Source organism: Branchiostoma lanceolatum, chromosome 4, assembly GCF_035083965.1.
Source record: "Branchiostoma lanceolatum isolate klBraLanc5 chromosome 4, klBraLanc5.hap2, whole genome shotgun sequence".
In the NCBI taxonomy this organism is placed as follows: domain Eukaryota; kingdom Metazoa; phylum Chordata; class Leptocardii; order Amphioxiformes; family Branchiostomatidae; genus Branchiostoma; species Branchiostoma lanceolatum.
In genome coordinates, this window is record NC_089725.1 from 6,296,680 (window position 1) to 6,320,274 (window position 23,595).

Genomic DNA, 23,595 nt, shown 5'->3' on the forward strand with positions numbered 1-23,595 from the left:
CACTTGTCCCTGGTGCTGAACACCATCCACACACAGGTAAACACACCTGTCCCTGGTGCTGAACACCATCCACACACAGGTAAACACACCTGTCCCTGGTGCTGAACACCATTCACAGACAGGTAAACACACCTGTCCCTGGTGCTGAATACCATTCACATACAAGTAAACACAGCAATTAAACCATTTCAAGATTAACAGTATGTGTAACATATGCAGATTGATCAAAAGCACCACGTAAAGATTATACAAAAACATAAAAAAATTGCTGAGCCAGTGTATGACGGAAGGCTTTCCATGCATTTTATTCTTGCAACAGGAAAAATGACAATACAGATTACATAACCACTGTCCAAAAACTCCATACAGTAATATATGACTCATCCGAATAAGTCATTTCCAAATGACATGACAGTTCAACAGTGCATGGGTAGAGGTATGAGGTCACCAAATTCTTGTGTATCCATATTGAAGAATAACCTTATTACATTTCCACAAAATTTACAATCAAGACAGCAACGTACTTCTTACAAACAAGTTTCAGCAAAAACGAGAGTACTTAGTATATCCTTTGACTGTCCCGGAATAATTGTTGAGTCGTTTACAGCATCATAGCTCTCTGGGACAACCTTTTAATGCTACCTTTGTCCCGTACAACAACCACATATCTACCCCAACCAGTAATAACTACACATTAATTGAACGGACAAAAAATACAATATCCATGTACAAATGTCTGCATCGAAAGGTGCTGAAAGTACCGATAGTAAGATTCAAAATAAGATTTTGAAATATAAATATCCACACAACATATTCTTTAGAAACACATATGAAAGCTAACATTGCACTCACCATTTAATGACATTTAACACATGAAAGCAAGTAACCTGGGATACAATATGCTAATAATGTCTCCAACCGCATGCAACATTCAATAAGTAATGAATATGTAACAACAACTTGTATATATCATTTTATACTATTTTCCTACTCATAATATTATGATACAGAGAAGAAAATGTACATCCACTGTTTCTATAGATATCGTTTTTCCACTTTTGAACTCACATTACAACTTTGCACCGTTGTCTACTATACTTAACCACACACATGATCACAAAGTTGTAGCAGCAAAGACCTTTGTAAGAGATAACATAGACTACTTACCAATCAGCCCTTCAAAAGCCTTAAACAAGCATGTGCACTATTCTGTATCTATCCTGATTATTTCTTCTTAAATAGCAATGAGTTTATATCCTTCAAAGTGTTACTCCTATCGTTGTCTTTGTTACAACATACATTAAATCTCTTGAAATGTTATATATTTGTTTTAGTTGAAATAGATTATTCAGATTGCACTGTGGATTTCGTCCATGAGGTTTCAAATGACATTATATATAGAACCGTAAACTCTTGTTGAAAGTCTTTTGGGAACATTTTGCAGTAAGGTTACAAGCACATCCTAACTTTAGGTCCTGGGTATACATACATTTGTGATACTACTGGGGATTACCATAAAAAAATGACAGAACTTCGGCTATGAGCATGTAAGCCTACACCCTAAATTAATATCCATGCAGGATAAGTATCATATCGATAATTGTTGGTAAATTCGTCAACAATATCAAATTACCTACATGTATTTTTATGGGATAAATTTATCTTGAATCTTACCATTGCAAAACACTTTTGAAATGCTATTGTAACAAGTTTCTTCTTTTGCATTGCTTGTGTTCGTGGTGTCACACAACTGGAATGATGTGGGGTGGGGGGTTCTATTTGCATGTTGGGGTTTTTCGTCTAAGCTAAGCATGCTATACTACTCTATCCAGCTTGTATGTAGAAACTGTACACAAATACACTGGCCAGTTATCAGTTATGTTTGAAATTAAATAAACATCCTTACCTACTTCCTTACCTATTACTACATGTAAGAGTCAAATTCTTGCTAAGGACTATCTTTAGTTGGAAGGACACAGCCTATCAGTTAAAATCGCCACCCCCCTCCCCCATCCTTTTCTTACCCTTATAGATAGTGTACAGTGTTGTAAAGTTTAACCCCCTATTTTCCTCATTTAGTCACACTCCTTTTTCCCTATTTAGCCATACAATCACCCCGACCAATCGATCGCTTTGAAACACAGATTCGAATCAGCCATGACCTGACAAATCGCTTTCTATTCTAAGTTGCCTTAACGACAATAATCTGACAAAACAAACTCGCTAGTGAGATGCTGGAAGGTGTCAGCTTTTAAACAATGTTTTCAGATTGACAATTTTGGCACTTTGGAAGTGATAGAAAGTGACCGCGATTTAACGTTTAAAAACAATAGTTTCTACTACTTTTCTTTAAAGTGAAATCGCGGTCACTTTCTATCACTTCCAAAGTGCCAAAATTGTCAATCAGAAAACAATTATAGTTTTTAAAAGCTGACACCTTCCAGCATCTCACTGGCGATTTTTTTTGCCAGATTTAGTCACTAAAGCAAATTAGGAAGCAATTTGTCGGGTCATGGCTGATTCGAATCTGAGTTTCAAAGCGATCTATCGGTCGGGGTGACAATTCAGGTCCCAAGTCGGTGTTCAAGATGGACCGCAAAATCAAGGTGTGAAGCTTAATGTAGCTTTTACTAACTGCTTAAGTAGTAAGTTTTTCTTAGAATGTTCAGCTCCGTTGGCGGCTCTAAATCTGGGGTGCATAGCTAAAAAGATTGCATGGCTAAATAGGGAAAATAGACTACCTTAATACAATGCTAAGAATGGTTCCTTACTATTTAAGGTATAAATTGCAGTGGGGCAAAATTGTTTTTGGGCAAAATATTTCATGTGTCTTACCAAATTTTTGAAAACATTGAGGCAGAATTTCTCTAACCTTATTGATGAGTGTGTCTAAGGTAAACTAGTTTGTGGTACATATACAATGTATGTAGAATGCTACCATTGTGATACATTGCCAAGTGCAATGGCACAGTTACATTATTGTGGCTTTAGCATCAACTACACACTGTAGAAAAGTGGGTATTTTCTGTGGACATTTTGTGCTAAAATCGGCATTATTGCATGGAAATGGATTTCGCTTCCAAAATGGTTAGCTCAGCCTGATATAAATGAAATTAAAGGCATGAGAATTGGCTATTTTGTGGTTCTAGAAATATTACTAAAGCTAGACTCAGCCTGATCAAACCTAACAGGGGCTCCAAACATTTTTGCAACTTGACTAGCTAAAGGTGTACAGGCTGAGTATTATGAGTCACATAAAATTGTAGTATACAGAAATATAGTATATCAAACTCTGCCTAAATTATAAGTGTTAAACTTACAGCAAGATGTTCATACTGTCATTCTAAAAGTAAGAAATTCCTAACATTTTCTTCCAAACAGTACTATGGTAACGAGAGTTGATTTAATTAAATAAGCAGGAGAGTTCTCAAGACAACAGGCTGAACTAAATAAACTAATTTGTTCAATTGACCAATCAAAAGCATGGTCATGACAGGTTTAACATAGTTTCCTTCCATAGGCAGATTGTGTTGACAAGATTGTACATGTAAGAGGTGTTCAAAGTTGCACATGTTTTTAACCAAATGTCATAATACAAATAATATCTCAATGGATGTTTGTATAGTTTCCTTGTGCCAAATTGGGGGTGCCATAATAGCATACCTTTTTGTAAATGTAGAGCATATTTTAAGTCAGTATAATCACACTGCAGTGCTTAATTTGCATATTTTGAAGGTTCACCATAATGTATGCAGTTTCATACAGGCTGAAAATTTCCAAAAGACAATTCTCATACCTTATGAAGGGAGAGCCAAAAAGTGTGGACCAACAGTTTTATCAATTCTATATTAGCCTCGAGCTTAGTGGTCTTGCGTAGTTAGAATCTTAACATAGTAATACTGTAACAGTACAACTGTAGCATGTCATCTCCTTGATGACCACATCCTCTTGAGTAGCGATGCCACCTGCTGGTTTCTCCTAGAATTACATCTGAAGTACATGATACCTCCTCTCAGGACAGATGGTGTTTAGAAGACGGGAATCTTGTCTCGTGGGGTGTAGTCTAGATCGTCGTCCAACATCAGTAGAACCTGTGCAGAAAAGCGGAGTTGTTTCCAACATGGAATTCAATTTTTTCTGCACAATCAGTAAGGCATTTCAAGGTGTAATACACCAGCAGGGCTCGAAATACTGGGTGCATGTGCACCCAGTGCACCCAATTTTGGAGCTGTGCACCTAATTTTTTAATGTGGGTGCACTGGTGCACCCAAATATTTTCGTACGGTTTAATATGTAAAGGTATTACTGCACACTAGTAGACAGCATATTCTTGACATCTAAGTGTAAGAAAATAATAAAATCTTTGTTGTAGTACTTGTTTAAGATTATGATGTTAGAATTTGAGTTGATTTTGATTTTGAAAGCTTCAAAACTGCGTGCCGAGATCACGTGCCAAACGCACATGAAGAGGTTTGTCATTAGGTTTTGCTTACAATAGTTACATTCTACTTTATTTTATGTGGTGCACCCAAAATTTTTTGGTGCACCCAATTTTTTAGGTTGGGTGCACCAGTGCACCTATTCCCAAAACTGAATTTCGAGCCCTGACCAGTCTTGTACAGTAGCTGTCTTAAACTGGACTGCATGTAGGCACACACTGGGATGGACACCTACACTTATGATTGTGATTTTTTTTTTAATTTGCTCTGATTCAATGTCCCATGTGATAGGAGAACTCATTGCACACGTACCCAAACATCATCATCATCAGTCTGAAAGAGGGTGCAGCCCCAACTGAAATGGCCTGACCCCAGGACTTGAACCATGGTCTCAAAGTTACAACTAATTGGAACCAGGAGCTTAACTTTAAGCTAAGGCTGCTACCAGTTGAGCTACAGGGACATTGCTCTACACAGCATGTGCTTAGTGTGTAATACCAGTTAACTGGACACTCAGGTAAAAAAAAAAGTAACACAATAAAACAAGCTTTAAAGGAATTTGAAACAAGCAAAAACGAAGTTGGAGTTTGGGAAGTTGACTGACCAGGAATGAGCAGAACATGCTGATGGCAGACGTGAAGTGCCAGATGTCATGGTCATCATAGAACCCCATCAGGACACAGGCCTTATTGTCCAGTCGAGACTGGGCTGGTGTTTTCTGTGGAGAGCGAAAAAAAAAAGAGTTAGAAACAAAGCTATTATTTTATTGATTTTTTCCTCCATCAGATTCTGTACTGTGTAACCCAGTAATTTAAATACTTTTGTACACTAAACATGACCATATCAAAAAACCTTGTTGATTATGCAGAAGACTGAAATTTCCTTCTAATAGGTGTTTATTGCAGTGTGAAACAGGGATGTGTGGGGCTCTGCTGGCAGCTTTAAAGAAGTCATCCACGTCTGACTCAGTATACCATATGTTAACGAAAATGTCCAATTTGTGTCCGCAGGTGAGCTACGCCCAGCCACCCTTGGTTCTATAAGGACTTCACTGGAGTCATCGTGGAAGAATTGGAGTGTGCGCTGATAACATCAACCCAGGAGAAACAAAGAATGAATGCAGGATCGTCGCAAAGCCGAAAAGAAAAAAAAGAGAGAAAAAAAAATATGAAGGGTGACGCAAACGCACAGGATAAAAACAAATGAAACACAAACGAATAAAAACTCTCACACAAAACATCTACTATGCCCAATATTAAAGAAACCTTGCTTGTATCCGCGTCCTTCCTTTATCCTTTATGTGTTCGCTATAGTCTTCAGAGAGCATGTATCAGCTACATATCCAAACATAAAATCCTTTATTGTAGGCGTCGCCAAAAAAGAACTTATTCGAAAATCAAGCTTTGATATTTCAATGTATTCCTAGTTGAATCTTATCAGAACAAGAGGAATGTAAATATTGTTCTCTCTTGTTAGAAACAGAGAAGCATATTTGAAAATCAAAAAATGATAGCCAGTTTCTGTGCCTTAAGTAGCAAGTTCGCCAAAATGGTGTTTTACACATACAAATCTACAAAGGCCTCTCCTTTCATTCCATAAACTACACAGCCGACGTCTACCTCAAAACCAATTCCCAGGGGAATGCATTCGTGCAATTCCTGAAATTCTTTCAAAGTGATCGTAATACTGTAATAAATGCCTCCGCCCCTGAGGCGTCGCCAAAAAATCTAATTTGTATTAAGTAACTGCAGATTATTTCCAAGTCAATAGAGGTACATGGATATAATATCATGACCCGTAAACTGTAGAGTAGACTCTCTATTTGTTTCAATCTTATTCTAGAAAAACATGTCAAATATAGCAAAGGATCTGGTATAAAGAGAGAAACAGGGCACTGTAACAAACCACATATTTGCTGTCACATTCACACAAAAAACAATTTTCATTTATTCACTTACAAAGAGTTAAAACATTCATTCATTCATACATTGATTCATAGATTCCCTGGTTGCCGTACCTCCCATGTAGTGACTCCCTTGAAGAAGAAGGACAGAGCCAGCGTCCAACAGAACAGCGTGATGATGATCAGCCCAACGGTCACCCACAGGATCCTCTCTCCACTCCGCAGCTACAGAACATAAGGATACAAAATCTCATGAAAATTGATACTAAATGTTGAAACACTAGAGGCGAGTAGAAACAGACTCCTGGCTCCAGGGGATTGAACACGGGCCCGCCAGTCCAAAAGCCACATGCCATAATAGGCTAAAAGGTTCGGACCCGTTAGACAGGTACGTTATTATATAATGTCCTTGAACAAGTATTTATTTGGTATCTTCTACTGTAAGGGTTCAAAGACTTACCTTCATCACAATGTAGAATACAAAGTAGAGTAGGAAGTTGATGATGAAAATTGCCAACATGAACGAGGCAAAGTCATCCGGCTGGGCCACTGCACCAAATAGTGCTCTGGGGTGATAAAAAGATGATGAATCAAAATACATCGCAGCCTTTTGGGCTGAATTGCGTATCTTAGTACAATTTAGAACAAAAAAAGGATTGCCCTTACAACACCTACAGCAGATCAAGGTCTGTACATATTAAACAGACTTTTTCCTTGTATGATCATCGCAATCAGTGATAAAAACTATTTAAACACATAGTGATTTTTAAAAAGTCACTTTCACGTGTGCTAACAAAGACCAATATTCGTAGGCATCAAAGAGGATGGTACATGTACATGTACATTGCTTGCATATTAACGTATTACCTACATGTAGCTGTTCAATAAACGTGTGAAATAAGGCATTGGTGAGTCTTTGTATCTGTTTTGTATTTCAAAGTTTCTTGTTGACATACTACAGCCGACTCCATTCTTCAGTGGGAGCAGTTCAGAGTCAACTGTTTTGGCGAATTTCTGACACAAGCCAATTCTTCGTTCGTGCAGAGACTGAAGACATTTTAATATTTACCTCCATGTTCCAACAAAAGAACTAGCTGGCCATAACAAGATAGTTGTCAAAATCTCATCAAGTCCTACTGCAATAACTGCATATTGAACTGCGATCTATGAAATGCTTCTTAGGACACCAATAAAAGATTGAAAAAGAAGAATATCATAACGTTACTTTGTAGCTTTGTATACTTACAGCGACCAGTTGATGATGTTTCCAACAAGAAGTAGCACAAAACGATCCTAAAACGACAAAGCACACGTATCACTATCAGCAACAGAAAAAACTAAATTCTATATGTAACTGTAGGAAGAGGGGTATTCATGTACAGCAGTGTTTCTAAGCATATGCAAAGTCACCGCGAACACACCATTTTCTCCCTACCGCGAAATTAAATCCCCGCGAACATTTCTGCATTTACAGTAGCTGTCCAATAAGCAATCTGATAACGTTCCAGTTTTCATAAACACGGTGGTCTGTCACTAGGGTATTCTTTCCCGTTGCTACGCGCGTTCAACAAGGTATCGGGTTACCCGGGGCAACGTTTTGGCTAACGGCAAAACATTTATAAATAAACAAAATAGTAGGGACGGGAAAATTTTGTAAAAATAAAACGAAATTAGCGATTTTGCAAACTTTGAATGTCGTCAATTTGCGCTGAATGGCTGATTTTTCTATAATTTGCTCCCAAACACGATTATCAGGTTTTAGGGAGAGCGTTTTTTCAGGCGCACATCGCAAAGGCCTGGCTTTAAATGTCAATGAATATCTCCTATCTTCATATTTTTCGTCGACCAGGAACAAAACAAAACTTTGTGTTTTTGGGATTTTTTAATTTCTTATTCTAAGTATTGTGAATATCGACAAATCTGTGAAAAAATGGCATTTTTTGACATTTTTCGCACTCAATCACCCATAATTCAAAATCAAGGACATTTTTCAAAAATCCCAAAAACGTAAACCTCAGGAGAACCGTTACGGTCATTTTTAATCGTTAATGAGATACGGTGGATGTTTCTTGGAGCCGTACCTTACGATGTTTGAACGCATGCCATGCCGCACGGATGGGGGGGGGGGGTAATTAACACCGCCGTAAACAATCCTTCTAATATTCAATGTCACAAAAAACGACGCCAGTTGCTTCATTACATGTTAGATGTCCACAACAAAGTGCCAGCATGGATATATTCTCCAGAAAACAGGTAATATTTGCGACAAACGTAGTTTTTTTCCTGAAGCGGGGAAAGGGGACCGGCCTCGCAGATTTACAGTAAGAACTTCCAATGACCGCATATGACCCCGAATCGAACGCGGGTTTGGATTCGATTACGTCATTTCGAACATCATGGAACAGCGTTCGAATTCGGCTGGACATGGGAGTTTCTGAGCATGAATTTGACCACCGTGAAAAGTCAGGCTTGCACTAGCCTCCTTCGCAGACTTCATAGAATGGCGGCGTATTTATTTGGGGGGGACCCGATTTCTTACACGGGCAAAGGTTCTCTAATGCCAGCAAGGGACTTTCGCCGCAGAGGGATTTATGTACCAATAGTGTAACATAGACTCCCTCTCAAATTCCCTTGAAAATGTTAGTCTATCTATCTTCTATTTAGATTTTAGTGGAACACAGCATTGGTCTATCTAGAAACCCCAATGGTGGCTGTGCATGTTGTACTTACCCAGTACATTGGTTTGGAACACTGCAAACAATCTGTTCTGATCAGGAGGTACATGCGATGGAAAATCCCCATGTCTAGAACAAGGAACATAAATTATTCATAAGAATATCATTCACACATAAAGCCATGAAACAAGGCTTAGTGCATAGTACATGTAAACAAAAAAACATGTACGTAGTACATTGAATATGTAAGTATTAATCTGTTCAAACATTACCCAGAATCAAACCTTAAGTTTGTACATCTGTAAGCAAAATCAAAATTATTTCCGTTTCTTGGCAATCTTTTGTACTATTTGCATGTGACAACAAAACTTACCTATCTATAGACAGTAAGACCCCCATTCCACTAGACATCGCTCTCGCTGCGCTCTCGCTACGACCTAAATCAAATTCGTCTAATCTTTGATTTCATAATTGGAATATCATGCAAAATGTGAAAGTATGGCTGAAAAGAAATCTATGAAAAATCTCTGATCTATGAAATTCGTTGACCGCTTTGTTAAATTTGAGGCCACAGAGAGCGTGCGGTGACAGCGCCGTCCAAGTGGAATGGGGGTCACGACTGCTGCCATAAAGCCAATGAGGTCATTCCATACATGTACATCCTTTATAAGTATCTACACAACATGTGTAACACCATCTCGTGCGAAAAGTGCTCACCGTACATTAACCAGTACAAAATATATCAGACAAAGTGACTAAAAACATATGGTTGAATCAAAACCAAAGAAAAGAAGTTACAAGAATATTCCTCAAACAGTGACTTAAAAAGAAAGGTAGCGAAATATGCACCTTTTGCCTATGCAAATTTTCGACGCGTATTTCGCTACCTTTCTTTTTAAGTCACTGTTTGAGGAATATTCTAATTGTAACTGTTATTACACGTGACTGATGAATTTATTCAACAAAAAAAGAACTATCACTGTCCTACCTAGTCTCCACCTGCCCATGTAGTACACCTGTGCAGTGAGGGCCAGGATAGCCAGCACATAGACAATACTGAAGATGGCCCAGAAGTAAGGAGTGCCAAACACCTGCACACATGTACAGGGATGGAAGAGTGGAGTTTACACACCATACAGAACAGTACAACACCAAACTACAGTTTCACATAACAGCCTCCAGTTTTATTATGGATTTCCAGTTTAATTTTGGACTATCTCCCACATTTCAGTAATCTTCAACCCAAATTGCTTAATATCACATCTGTTAGGTAAAAATGAAGTTAAAAATATGTAGCAGCTAACCCAATTCTTCAGAAATCTGCAGAATTCTGCAGAATTGGGCCAGAATTCTGAAAATTGGGCCAGAATTCCGCAGAATTGGGTCAGAATTCTGGAAACTTGAGCCAGAATTCAGAATTTATCTTCATGCAGAGGGAGATGTGCAGAAAGAAAACACTGAGTTGAAGGAAGAAAACACCAATTTGGAAGTTTTAAGTGTCGGAAAGTATAATTCTGCAGAATCTGGCTGCAGAATTCTGCCGCATCTCCCAGTGGCTCAATTTTCCAGATTTCTGCAAATTTTTGCAGAACTGGGCTAATCCCCAGGGGGTCATCAGTGGCTGCTACATATTTCTAACTCAATTTTTACCTACCAGATGTGATATTGAGCCATTAGGGTTTAAGATTGCTGAAATGAGGGAGGTACTTCTAAATTAAACTGGAATCCATAATTAAACTGGAGGCTGTTACATGAAAAATGCCTACTAGTGGTACCAGTTATTGAAAATACCTCTTATCTAAAAAACCGTGTGACCATGAAATTCAGTTGATGTAGGTAAGGCAATGACGTGTGAAAACATGGTGTAGTTGGGGGTGGTCACTGGTTTATACAATGTAGCGAATCTTTTTGAATCAAATTAAGAAGACTGAATCAAACTGCGAATCACTGGCCATGAATAACTGTCATAACAATTGATGGTTTGAAAGCAGCTACTTTTGAAATTTACAGGCATTTGTGCAATTGAGAAAAGGGGGTGAAATACATGGTACATGTATTAAATTTACTAAGGAAATACCATATGTGGCACCTGTATATCATAACTTGTCGATATGGCTTTCTGGATTTAATTCTGTGGAAAATATCTTAATATCATTTCTTAATGTTCTATACAGTTTGAATGACCTTTGAAAGGGAAAAACTAAAAAAGAGAAATCTTATAAAGAACATGCACACCTTTTTCAAGACAACTTTTAAGTTTTGAATCTACTCTTGTGAACACGTGCACTGTGTGTCATGGCATTCTATAATGTCACCGGTGGAATTTCAAATTAACAATAACTAAATATGCATCATGCACAATGATTGGTGCAATTACCACTCCGATCACTGCGACAAAGATGACGATAGCCAGGCTGGCGTACGCTGCGTAGGCGTTTGCGTTGATGTCGGGATGCCGTGTCTGGTAGAGTTTCAGCATGCCCAGTCCTCCAATGATGTACATGAAGGAAGTATCTGGAAGATACATGTGCGGACATTTACAGTCATGTTAGGCCAGGCAATATCTATAAAACAATACTGTAAATCCATTTAATATAATTGAGGTTGGTAATTTTAGTGGTCTGGGGAAAAGTGAGTAGTACACTGCACTTGATTTCAGCGTTGGGAACAAACATCACTGTCTCAAATGTAAGTGATAAAATATTTGCGATTATGAAATTTTAGCAGTTGACTAGTGACTGTTAAAGTAGCTAAAATCAAGTTATTCCATTTAGTCAAAGTTAGTGAAAGAAAGACAGATAAGTATAGTAAATGTAACGTTAGAAGACAACAGTTACTGCAACATAGATTTTGATATCAAGTCATTTACAGTGGACCCTCCTTACCAAACTGGAAGTTGGAGTAGTTTGGACAGACGTGATAGCATCCGCTCATTACCCCTTCCATCACGAGGGCAATGCCTGAAATGAACAAAATAAATTATATTGATTCCCTTTATGAGCCACACACACATACCTATACCACATTGATTACATGTTAGCCCCAGTGACCCATTCATCAATGATGCAGTGTTGATGTTTTCCATTATTCAAAATACAATTATACCGTAAATGCAAAAATGTTCAAGGTGGTTTTATGTTCGCGGTTTTTGCGGCGACCGTTTCACCGCGAACATTAAACCACCATGAACATTTTTGTAGTAGGTGACTATATAGCGCTGCCGCGAACTTAAGAACACTCCATTTTTCCCTTAGTGCGAAATAAAAACTATGCGAACTTAAATGCATTTACAGTAACTGGTACTGCAGGGTTCAAAATACTTTGTAAAGCCAGGTTGCCCAGTGAGTAACCCGAGCCAAAAGGTTGTGCATGGCCTTTAACATTTCAGGTTGTAACAATTCCATACTTTTTAATCATGTTGACAGGGAAAATAAGAAGAATTTCAAGCCATGCATATCAACATACAGTTGTATACATGTAGAGACAGTAATGGTTAGGAAGTGAATCTTGTACAGTTTAAGTTGCAATAATGGCAAAGAAATTCCTCTTACCGATAGCATAGAAGAGACCAAAGTGTTTGGGGATGCCATAATCCTGCAGTGCACATTAATACCCACAAATCAATAAACATGAAAACTGAATAAGAATCATACACTTAGTATTACTGCTTTTATTCAATCTTACATGTAGCTTCTCAGTTTAATATGGTAAAGACATTGTAACAATCATTGATTTTAGGATAGCCTGTAGTAATCAAATTAAAGGACAAATGCTGAAAACAGCGGGTCAGAGGTCAGAAATCTATTAGCAGATGTTTTTTTTAATTATTTTGTACGTAATCTTATTAACACAAAAAACAATTTCAAAGAACAAATTTGGTTCCTATCTCATGAAACTGAAAGCAACAAAGCCAAACATTTGGATGAAATAAGATAAACAGAAATATTATGAGTTTATAACGACAACATATAGAATTTTTGGAAGGTAAATTCTGCACTTTTTTCTTAGTGTCCTTTAATATGGGCACATTCATTGTCGATAGTTTTACAAGAGCGAATTGAGTTCATTTTAATAATAGATTCAGAACACAAAATTCTACTGCCAAAACCTAATATTGTCACATCCTTGTTGACAATTCTGTCAAAGAGTTTCTAAAAATCGCACATTAACAAAATCATACGAAAAATGTGACAAAGTATCACTATATCACTTACAATGGCATATCTGTCCCCAGCATCCACCTTCTTCTGATGAGTGTAGTCCCTGTAAAGGAGGTAAGAAAAGTGATCATGATCCTGTTTAGCTCACTGAAGAGCTAATCTTCCACTGGTCGTGACAGAGAAGACAGGCACTATGTACAGTATTTCATCATCATCATTATTTACAGGTTCGTCGACATTGTACTGGGGAAATTCCCCTAGCTCTTTCGACAAGCACAATTAACAGTGGACCATGGCTTAACATCCTGTCCTAAGGACTGCGACCCTTTCGGGTAGCGTGCATGTCGGGTGAGCAACACAGCCGGGGTCGAACTTACGGCTTCTAGTTCCAGAGGCAAGATCGTTAACAACTGGACTACGCACGCTACGCAATGAAGAGTACTTTGGCTCCCATTCTATTTCAATAACAAAACCTGTACATAAAAAGCTAAAATACAATATATAACACAAAGCATGTCAGAGTATTAAATATGTACAATGTACCTCAGTGTAACCAATAAAACTACAGATAACTAAACATAGGCTTCAGCAAAAAAACTCCTCATATACAAGTTGGGTTTGTTTCCAGACCAGCTGTAACAGTACTGTAACAGTTGTAAACTTGTGGGTTGTAGAAATATCATGGCAATGATAAGATTAAGTGCATGAAATTACCTGTATTACCATTGATCAATAAGTAATTAGATACATACCATACTTTATACACTGATAAGAGACTAGAGACGGTTATGCGATACAAATCAGTTATTACTCACCTACGGTAGACAAGGATAAGAATGAGGACACCAAGCATGATGTAGCCAATGTTGCTGTACACGTTGTTGAAAGCACTGAAAACAGCAGAGCACACATCATTCCAGCTTAAATCATCTCCTAGTTGGTACATTGATAAATGTTATTATAACAATTATATATAATTATGTAATACTGTAAAATCCCAGTTTTCAGTTGTCAAATCTAACTTGTACGAACTTCATAAACGTGCAAACCTCAAGAAAACACACACAAGGCAGAACTAGCCCATGGATGTGGGCCTGAATAAAGTTCTAAACGGGAACATGTGGCTGCAGTGTCTTTTCTGAAGATACGGCTTGAGTGTGTACGGTTGGCTTGAGGTTGAAATTGCACACTACTTTGCCCAGAAATATGATTAATTGATATACAAAATCTATAATCAGTGGCTTACGTGAGGTCCCCAGCAGGTTGCGCACAGAAAAAGTTGTAGTAGCAAATGTCCTCATTGCCGGTGGTGTTCAGCATCTGTGGGGACACATAAAGATCACCAAACTGTATTACATGGTTCCAATACCATAATGAACAGGCTTAAACAGTCAAAATATACTTTGCCTAGGTAAAATGTAAAATCGCTTTGCAATGTGTATTGTTTTTTTAAAAGCATACTGTATAACTGTTACAATAATTCATAGCCTTTCATTGAGGGTCATTAAAAAAGTGACAAACATCAAACATGGAAGTAGTGAATGGGTAGCCAACCCTAAAAATGCTGAGTTTGTATTTTTTTTAGTTCTGCAATATCTGATCTGCAATATATTATGAAAACAGAGTCTGAGGGAAAAGTATACACCTCGATTGGTGCACACAGATTCAGGGAATAAAGTCAAGTGTAAATTTTCCTCCTAGCCCTCTGTTTTGAACTTATTCTCTTGACAGATTGTACTGAAGTCAAAGTTTAAAAAAACATTTGACATTCTTTTGAAACTTAAAGACATTATAGATCAACAGTTGGCTCTTTGAAACTGGCAGGGAAAATATGTGCTTGGTATGTACACAATATTTTAACATCTGAATGTCATCCCTTTGTTCAGGTATCCACCTTGAAAGATTTTGACAAAAATGCCCCTGCAGTTCCAGAGCAAACAGCTAGGGGCCCAAACCTACACCTCTTCTTCCTAGAGGTAAGAAAATGTCTGACCTTCTGGTAAGTGATCACTAGTTGTATGACAGGCAGAGCGTAGAACACTGAGATGGTGAGTAGGTTCCTGTATGTGGTAAACACAAGAGAGAAATCAGGCATTTGTTGGTACATGTATGACTGTGCATTAGGACACTGTCATGATATCTACTTTTATGCATACTGTAAATGCAGAAATGTTCGTGGTGGTTTTATGTTTGCAGTTTTTGCTGTAATCTCTTTGCCGCAAACTTAAAACCACCGCAAAATGTTGTGCCTATTGTCTCAAACGTGAACACTCCATTTTCTCCCTAGCTACCGCGAAGTTAAAACCACACAAACTTGCATGCATTTACAGTATAAATCAATTACTGAGTCTCTTATTACTGTATACTGTACACCTTTTCTTCTATAATAGACTTATTAAAGTTTGGAAACTTAACTTAGGACAACCATTGCCTCCATTGTCACTTTATCAATTGTAACGTATCATACAAGAATGGAAAGCTTATTCATTACTCATTACAATGATACCCATATAAAGTTACAGTTCTCATGACTTGTATTTACATTGTGTATATTCCAAAATAGTCTTCAACAAGATGGTGGCACCCATGCTACTTGTGAATAAAACAGAACCAGTTTTACTTTAACCTTCTCCCTGCTGCCTAACTCTGTAACCAATAGAGAATGGGGTGCGAAACGGCTACTTCAGTGTGCTAAAGGTTAAATGCAAACCCGTAATAGCCATGAACACAATAAGAATCAAGCACCTACCAGCTGTATAGGTTGTATTTCTGACTCAGGTGGCGGTGGTCTTTTCTAGCAAGGTCCGCAACATACAGGAAGGTCTACAGCAAAAAGGGAAGGATGAAACAAAATGGACACAATTCAAGACTTTAAGCGATTCCATACCATGTTCGATTCCAAGATTGTTTGCACAAACAAATGATTTTAAAGTCATTCGAGTTTGAGAAGTAGAAATAGTATCCCAAAAGGTCAGAATTGTTTAAAAAGCTGTTCAAGGGAATGACCATTAAATATGTTAGCCACACAAATGTGAATTATGAAATATAAATTAAATGTAAACCCTTCATTCTGACTTAACCAAAGATAGACAATTTAATATAGAAATTTTAACCTAAAAATTTTGAGTCTGGGTTGCCCATCGAAGTGATACAATGTGTACATTCAAAAGTCATCGACTGATCTTATGTCTTTACAATAAGAAATATAAAGATTTTTAAGATAACAGTTTCAATTGCCAGACGTTTTTAATGAAGTCATCCAAAATTTAGGAACTTTAATTCTGAATTTCACTTGAAAAAAGGCAATCAAAGATGGCAGACTTCACCCCCTTTACATATACATTGTTACCGTCAATACTGTTTCTGTAATATTATAGTAGTACTTTGTAGGTTGGAAAAAAATACAGACACCCATAGACAAACAACCATAGGAGTGAAGTAACCTTAGGCTTATACAATAGATCATTTTGAACAACACAAACAGATTTCGTCATTCGGGGGATTTTATACACGACATCGCACACTTTCGAACGTGTTTGAAGGACATTCCCCAAACCTGGAGGAAGCAGGTGTTTGATTACAATATGACTGATTTAGGACAGATAAGTACAAAATAAGCCACCTCCATATTTTATGCAAGTGAGGAAGGGAAATAGCCACCGACATTGTATAGCGACATCCAGAAACGTTTGAAGGCGTGTGTATTGGTACCTGCGAGACGCCGGGCTCCGTGACACCGGTTGGGGTTCGTGAAATGTCGTTCAGACGCGTTTCATTCTTAACGGACATGCACAATTACATACATGTAGTAGGCAGTTAGTGTATAACAACCCCCCCCCCCCCCATGACGAAATCAGTTTGAGTCGTTCAAATTGGTCTATTGCTCTGCACTGCTTGTGGGACAAACCCAATATGTGAAAACTACAACAGAGGACCAAGGGGATGACTTCTGCTGACCTTGGTTCTGTAGATGTCCTTATCCTCATCTGCGTCATCCAGCATGTCAATGTCATCCTCCATGGAGCTGTCCGACAGGGTGTGGACCATGGGGGGTTTGGGGTAGGACTTGGGCTGGGCTGGACGGGATGGAGGGGCGCTGGGAGGGCCGGGGGGACCGTTAAGTTGGTCGGTTGGGGGGATGCCAGGTTTGGACTCGACAGGCTGTTCTCCCATGGTGTAGGGGTCGGTATCTGGGCAACGTCAAAAACAAATACATGTACAATGTACAACATATCAACAAAATATTAATTTAACAAAACATTAGATATTAGGCCATGTTGATTTGATTACATGGATGACATCCTCTGCGGACCCCAAAACTGATGTGAGCGTGCAAATAAATAAAAAATTTGGCAAATAAAAAAGTTGCCTTCATTATGAAAATCTACGTAGTCAAGAAGGCACACAAAACATAACATAACAAAACACACAGAGTATGGTATACCGAAACACAGATTCTTCATTTTTGTTCTTTCAAAACTTCTTCTTTGACTTCGGAATTGACTTTGGCATTCTATGATGTTAGTACTAGTATCCGTTTACTGCAATATTTTTTTTTGCAATTTAAAGCATGTATTTTCCTGTTTTGCAGCTGCTTTTTACAATTTACAGTATAGTTGAAAATTTTTTTTATTTTTGGAAACGGACGAAAATTGATGAGCGTGCAGATGTCATCCATATAATCAAATCAACATGGCCTTAGTCTGAATAACAAATTTGTCTCAACCATCATCTCATATTTAGATTAAGAGTTGGATTATGTATTCATAAATTTGTCCCTTTTATAACTTCGGATTACATCATGTAGCAGTTCTTAGCCACATTCACCAGACACAACCATGACAATGTGGTCAATTGCTTTAAGGTAGAGTCCATTCCAAGTCACCGCGAGGGTTGTTATTGTCATAATTTAGAACTATTTTCAAGTTATTATTATTATTTGTGTAAGAGATTTGATACTTTTGAAATATTTTGAATGTGATTTCAACTTTCTAAATATTTCTTAAGTTTTCTAAAACTTTAGAAATATTCATGATGTAGAATATAATATTTACAATGGTTTCTAAATAATGGTAACAGCATTCTACCATTATTTACAATTTTTTACAATTTCTTACCATTGTAACATCTCTATAAATAGGCCAGAGGGCTGGGAAGCAAGCAATTCACACACAGTTTAGGGAAGAATGCTTTCCACAAAGGACCGAGCGGTGTCCTGCAGTGAAGTCTAAAGACGTACAAAGGCAGACAGAAGGGCCAGATTAGCACCTACTTTTATGGGGGCAATCACCATTCTACCATTGTTAACCATTTTCTACCATTTCTTGTTAATATTTCTAAAAGTTAAATAATCACATAGATGTTTAGAAATTATTACAAATAAAGAGGTTTTTGTGCAGTTACTTTCAAAATATTTCTAAATTATCTAATTAAATTCGAATAAATTCATATTTTTGTATTTGATCTTTTAGAAAAATTTAGAACTATTGTCAGTCAGATATTCTTTTATTAGAAATGTTTTGAAATGATTACAAATATTATCATAAAACCCTCGCGGTGACTCGGAATGGACTCTAATAAGTAATATGTAAATTTTTCAATTTTCCAAGCCACATTTATGCAAAGCCTAGATTTCAAGACTAGCCAGATTTTATGCTTAGACCAGACTACCGGTAATAATGTTTATCAAACTTTTATTTCTTTGTGTTTCTAATAAAATCTATATGATTATACAATAATTGTGATATAAAGTTATCTTAATTTGTAATGTTATTGCAGTTTTGTGATTCTAATATTTTAACGTGTATTTATCAAATAAATCTTGTCATGCAACTGTACAGTTACAGTAATGTTCATGCTTTCTACAACACTATCTGAGGTATGTTAACTCAACTTTTTAAAATACGACAGTTGCCAGCCATGATATATTCAAACCTTCACCCCACCCCACGCCATGTATAAGCTGCACATTATACAGAATTACACACTTGGTTTATCAGGCGAGATGTTAGCCTCTTTCTCTGAGCTGAGTGAAGTGTTTTTGGACAACTTTTTGCCCAGTATGGTTATGTGGTTTAGACTCAGTCCCTCTGTGAATGCCGAGTCCAGCACGGACTGACTTTTTACTCTGTCCCAACCTTGTAAACATAAAACAAAAGAAATGCTTTCTGTTAAGGAAAAAAAGTAAACAAAGACACAAACTGTTGTCCAGGGGCATCTTGTTTTCAGTACAACAAAAGATTAATTTGAAACATTTAGACATTATGTAAAAGGCACCCAGGGCATTTTATGAGGCTGGAAACCTAGAAATATGCTACATGAAGTTGCTGTAATCTTTATGAAATTGACATTTAATGCCACTGTTTACCACATTTGTGCGATAATTTCATATCAAAAGTGCTCAAAAGCGGCACAAAAATAAGCTACACGGTGATCTCCATAGTTTCACACGCCTAGTGTAATAGACCAATCCCATATCCCAACCACCTCCAGCAAAATGTAGAATGCAAAATAAAAACATAAAAATGCTAACATTTGACGGACATGCAGTCACTCTCTCATTGGTCGAACCGCTTATTGTGATGGACAGTCAGGATCAGTCTATTAGGGCTCAGTTTTCACCACACAACGACATCGTATCTTTGCTCCTTTAATGTTGATATGTAATACATGTAGTATGGTGTTATTGAACCTTACTGTGTAGGAATGACTAGAAATTGGAGTTTCAAGCCTCATAAAATGCTGTGGGTGCCTTTAACAAAAAAATGATACACTAAAATAAATAAGCACTGATTTTCTATATTCTGTAACTGGAAAAACACACATAAATGCAAGTTAAAACAAAACGAAAGTAAAATGCAACCAACATTTATCATCTCACAGCATAGACATGCATTAGCAAACAACAGCAAAGATGACATAGACAAAATGAATGTAATTGATTATAGTGGGGTTGGTGGCATAACGGCAGAGCATTCTGCTTAGAACCAAGTGGTACTGGGTTCGAGTCCTGTCATGTCACCAATCTTGTGCCCTTGGGAAAGGCACTTTACAAAAATTTCCTCACTCCACCCAGGCGTGAATGGGTACCTGACTTCGGTTGGGGAAGGTCGTATTGAGGTCACCTGGTGGCGCCAAATGGCAGCCGCCCAGACCCTTGCGACAGTTCCACAAAATGCAAGTGTGGAGCAAATATGTATAATCTGTTGCCCATGTGTGTTATGTGATTGTAAACCCTGCATCAATTCAGCACTAGAAAGGATGCCATTGCACGGGTAATTCTGACCAATAAAAACCACTAATAATAATTAGATTTGTTTGTGACACTAAATAATCCCTGTCACTCACCAGTGGCTCCATAGTTGGGTTCAGTTCTCTGGGCGTTGATTGGAGCCCCAGCACTGGTTGCTGCTGCAGAGGTCAGAGTTCACACAGTTCAGATTTTAATCTTACTTGAATCATCTTTATGTAACAAGCGTTCTGTCACAAAGTTTACCTTTAAACTACCAATTTTTGTTTTCTACTCAGAAAAATTGCTTCTGCTGTGTCGTAAAATTGTATATAATCTGCAGACTGATTATTTGGAATAAACCTTTCTTATAAGCGTCACGACCAATTAGATCACTGACACTAATTGAGCCTACAGAGAAGGAGAGATAGATGCAGTGAAAATATTCCAGAAAGCAGAAGGTGAAAAATAATTTTTCCTTGCAAACCTAACTAGAAATTACATGTATCACATTGCTTCAATCTAACAATAATTTGAAAAAAAGTTTTTTAACTCTCCTGGTCATTTTGGCAAAATGGCTTTGACTTTACACTGCTTTTGACTTATGGACGGTCCGTCCAAAATTTGAAGAAGAGAAATTGCATGCACACGCACATCACTAACACATCTACATGTACATGTAAATGAATTTATTCCCTCGCATGCCACGTGAAGACATAATTCTTGGCACAACATTACACTTTCTCCACTGCATGCAATAGTGAAGAGGCATTGCATACATGACACACACCATAATGCAATGACAAGTGAAAAAGAAGAAAAAGGGCAAGCATTTCTTCTTCAAGCAGTTTTTAATATAAAGCTCTACAACATAGAGAGAGTGGAAGAGACCACATACGCTGAGTGATCTGGAAACCACCTAAATAGTAAAGCATGAGAAAGAAGAAGCGAAGGTGAGAAAATATTTCAAGACAGAAGTGCATTATTCTTAAGATGGCAGTATCGGTTTACAAGGACATTACAGTGTCATGCAAGTCATGACCAAGAAGCATAAGTGAGCCTAAATGTTTTGTTGGAAAAGATACTTTAAGATACTTTTCCTCTGTCAGAGGTGCTTACATGTACATGTACATGTATAAGCACTATATGCACATGTACGTCAGGAATGCGTATGTAATAATGTATCTAAAATGGTGGATGTCAATACTGCAAACAAACATTAAATTAATAAGGCGTTTCAGATACATATTTAGAATCTGTAATTATGTCCCTGAAACCTACATATTGCCACCTTAAGTCAACTGTGCCAATTAAGATACAGAATGTAGGTTTCACCAAAGTGCAAAATGTACAAAAATGTCATTGTGTAACTTAAAGGAAAGCTACACAAAAAATTGAAAAACCTACTTTACTATATGCTAACATACCCCAAAGTCAAGTTCTCATTTGCTTCACATAAGTCTGTCATAGTTCTGGGGTCTTTCACTTTTTGAAACTTAAGCTGTTATTGCGCCTTTATGCCTGATGATTGAATTCTGTGACGTCAGTGTTCTACATTTCCCAACCATAATGAATACTACTTTTCAAACTATTTTACTATAAATACCTCGGAGGCTACACAGATAGTATACATGTCATGAATATCAGGATAGCTCAGGCATGGAGTGCCCTCCACTCATTACAAAAAGATTGGAAGTCTCCGATTAGAAAACAAACTAAGACAAAAGTGTTTAAAGCATGTGTAGAAGCAATCCTTTTTATATGGCTCTGAATCGTGGGTTATGACGACGACACGCTCCAGAAAACTTGATGGCACTTACATGAAGATGCTCCGTGTGATCTACAATACACCATGGTGGAAGCACGCTACAAATAAACAGTTATATGGACCATTGCCATATGTCACCACAGTGGTGAAACGTCAACGGCCACTTTGTACGTACCAGTGAACCAGCGGGAAAGCTTCTGCTTTGGAACCCGGACGCAAACAGAAGGATTGGTCAACCAATCACAACTCTCAAGAAACTCATAGAAACAGAAACTAATTTGGAAGGACAGGAACTCCTTTCTGCAATGCATGACAAGAAATTCTGGAGGACGAACTTCTCTTGCTGCACCTCGAAAGAGGAGGAACGATGATGATGATGATGACTTTTCAAACTGGCTTTCCTGGGGATAGATTTCAAGGAACTTTCCGAATCCAAAGCCCACTAACTTGTTGATTCCCTCAAATTCGTCGGGAAGTTCCTCAACATCCATCCTCAGGAAAGCCGGCTTGAAAAGCATTATTTATTCTGGTTGGGAAACTTAGAACACTGACATCATATAATTCAATCATCAGGAAAGAAGGAGTCAGCACGCCATAAGTTGCAAACGGTGGGGGATCCCAGAACTATGACAGACTTATGTGAAACAACTTTAAGTAAGAACTAATGACTTTGGGTACTATATTAAGCATGGTATAGAGGACTTTTCAATATTTTGTGTAGCTTTCCTTTAATCACCATCATCTGGAAATCTACTTCTGCCACATTGAAAACAAATTTCTATCAAGCGCTGCTTATCATTCATTATGCTAAATATGCAGTTATGCTGTCCCAAGTACAGGTAAAAAAATCCCACACATGCTATTGCTAACCTTGAAATTAAAGTTAGTAAGTCCATGTTGAATTGATTATATGGATGACATCTGCGCATGCATCAATTTTCGTCTGTTTCCAAACAAACAAAAGTTTTCTACCATACTGTAAGTCATGCAAAGCATGTACAAAATGAGCAAATATATGCTGTAAATTGCAAAAAGATAATTGGATAAAAGGAATACAATGCTCAAAGAAGATGTGAAAGACCAAAATTGAAGAATCCATTATTTGGTATACCATTCGCTGTGTGACTAGTCATGTCTTCAACCTTCCTGACCACATAGATTTCATAATGAAGGCAACTTTTTTTTTTTAAATTTTTCATTTGCTCGCTCGCATGTTTTGGGGTTCCCAGAGGATGTCATCCATATAATCAAATCAATATGGCCTAAGCGTTAGTTTTGCATTCTAACAAAAACCGTGCAACCTTACCACCAGTGACACTGAGAACAATATCATCTCATTTCCAACCTATTCCGGCATAGCCTGCTCCGTGGAGAAGATTCATGTAGAACCATGCAAAACAGGGACGACGCACATGCACAGGA

The 23,595-nt window shown here is 37.7% G+C and overlaps 1 protein-coding gene across 6 annotated transcripts in view; it reads right to left on the minus strand.

Moving 5' to 3' along the window:
* Window positions 1-281: 281 nt before the first annotated feature.
* The window catches only part of LOC136432346 (SID1 transmembrane family member 1-like), a 35,707-nt gene continuing 12,393 nt past the window's right edge, over window positions 282-23,595 (minus strand). Inside the window, exons 11-29 of one of the 6 annotated variants that reach the window (XM_066423539.1) lie at window positions 21,304-21,324; window positions 20,525-20,587; window positions 19,165-19,314; window positions 17,135-17,367; window positions 15,927-16,000; window positions 15,171-15,237; window positions 14,424-14,497; window positions 13,993-14,067; window positions 13,232-13,280; window positions 12,569-12,611; window positions 11,903-11,977; window positions 11,395-11,531; window positions 10,006-10,108; window positions 9,073-9,146; window positions 7,589-7,635; window positions 6,803-6,908; window positions 6,457-6,567; window positions 5,044-5,157; window positions 282-4,091 (exon numbers count right to left, since the gene is read on the minus strand). In XM_066423539.1, coding sequence (XP_066279636.1) covers window positions 4,029-4,091; window positions 5,044-5,157; window positions 6,457-6,567; window positions 6,803-6,908; window positions 7,589-7,635; window positions 9,073-9,146; window positions 10,006-10,108; window positions 11,395-11,531; window positions 11,903-11,977; window positions 12,569-12,611; window positions 13,232-13,280; window positions 13,993-14,067; window positions 14,424-14,497; window positions 15,171-15,237; window positions 15,927-16,000; window positions 17,135-17,367; window positions 19,165-19,314; window positions 20,525-20,587; window positions 21,304-21,324 — 1,679 coding nt within the window. In that variant the 3' untranslated portion in view covers window positions 282-4,028. Of the gene's footprint in view, window positions 4,092-5,043; window positions 5,158-6,456; window positions 6,568-6,802; window positions 6,909-7,588; window positions 7,636-9,072; window positions 9,147-10,005; window positions 10,109-11,394; window positions 11,532-11,902; window positions 11,978-12,568; window positions 12,612-13,231; window positions 13,281-13,992; window positions 14,068-14,423; window positions 14,498-15,170; window positions 15,238-15,926; window positions 16,001-17,134; window positions 17,368-19,164; window positions 19,315-20,524; window positions 20,588-21,303; window positions 21,325-23,518; window positions 23,534-23,595 lie in introns of all 6 variants that reach the window. The other 5 variants (XM_066423540.1, XM_066423541.1, XM_066423542.1 and 2 more) reach the window with 5 other exon arrangements.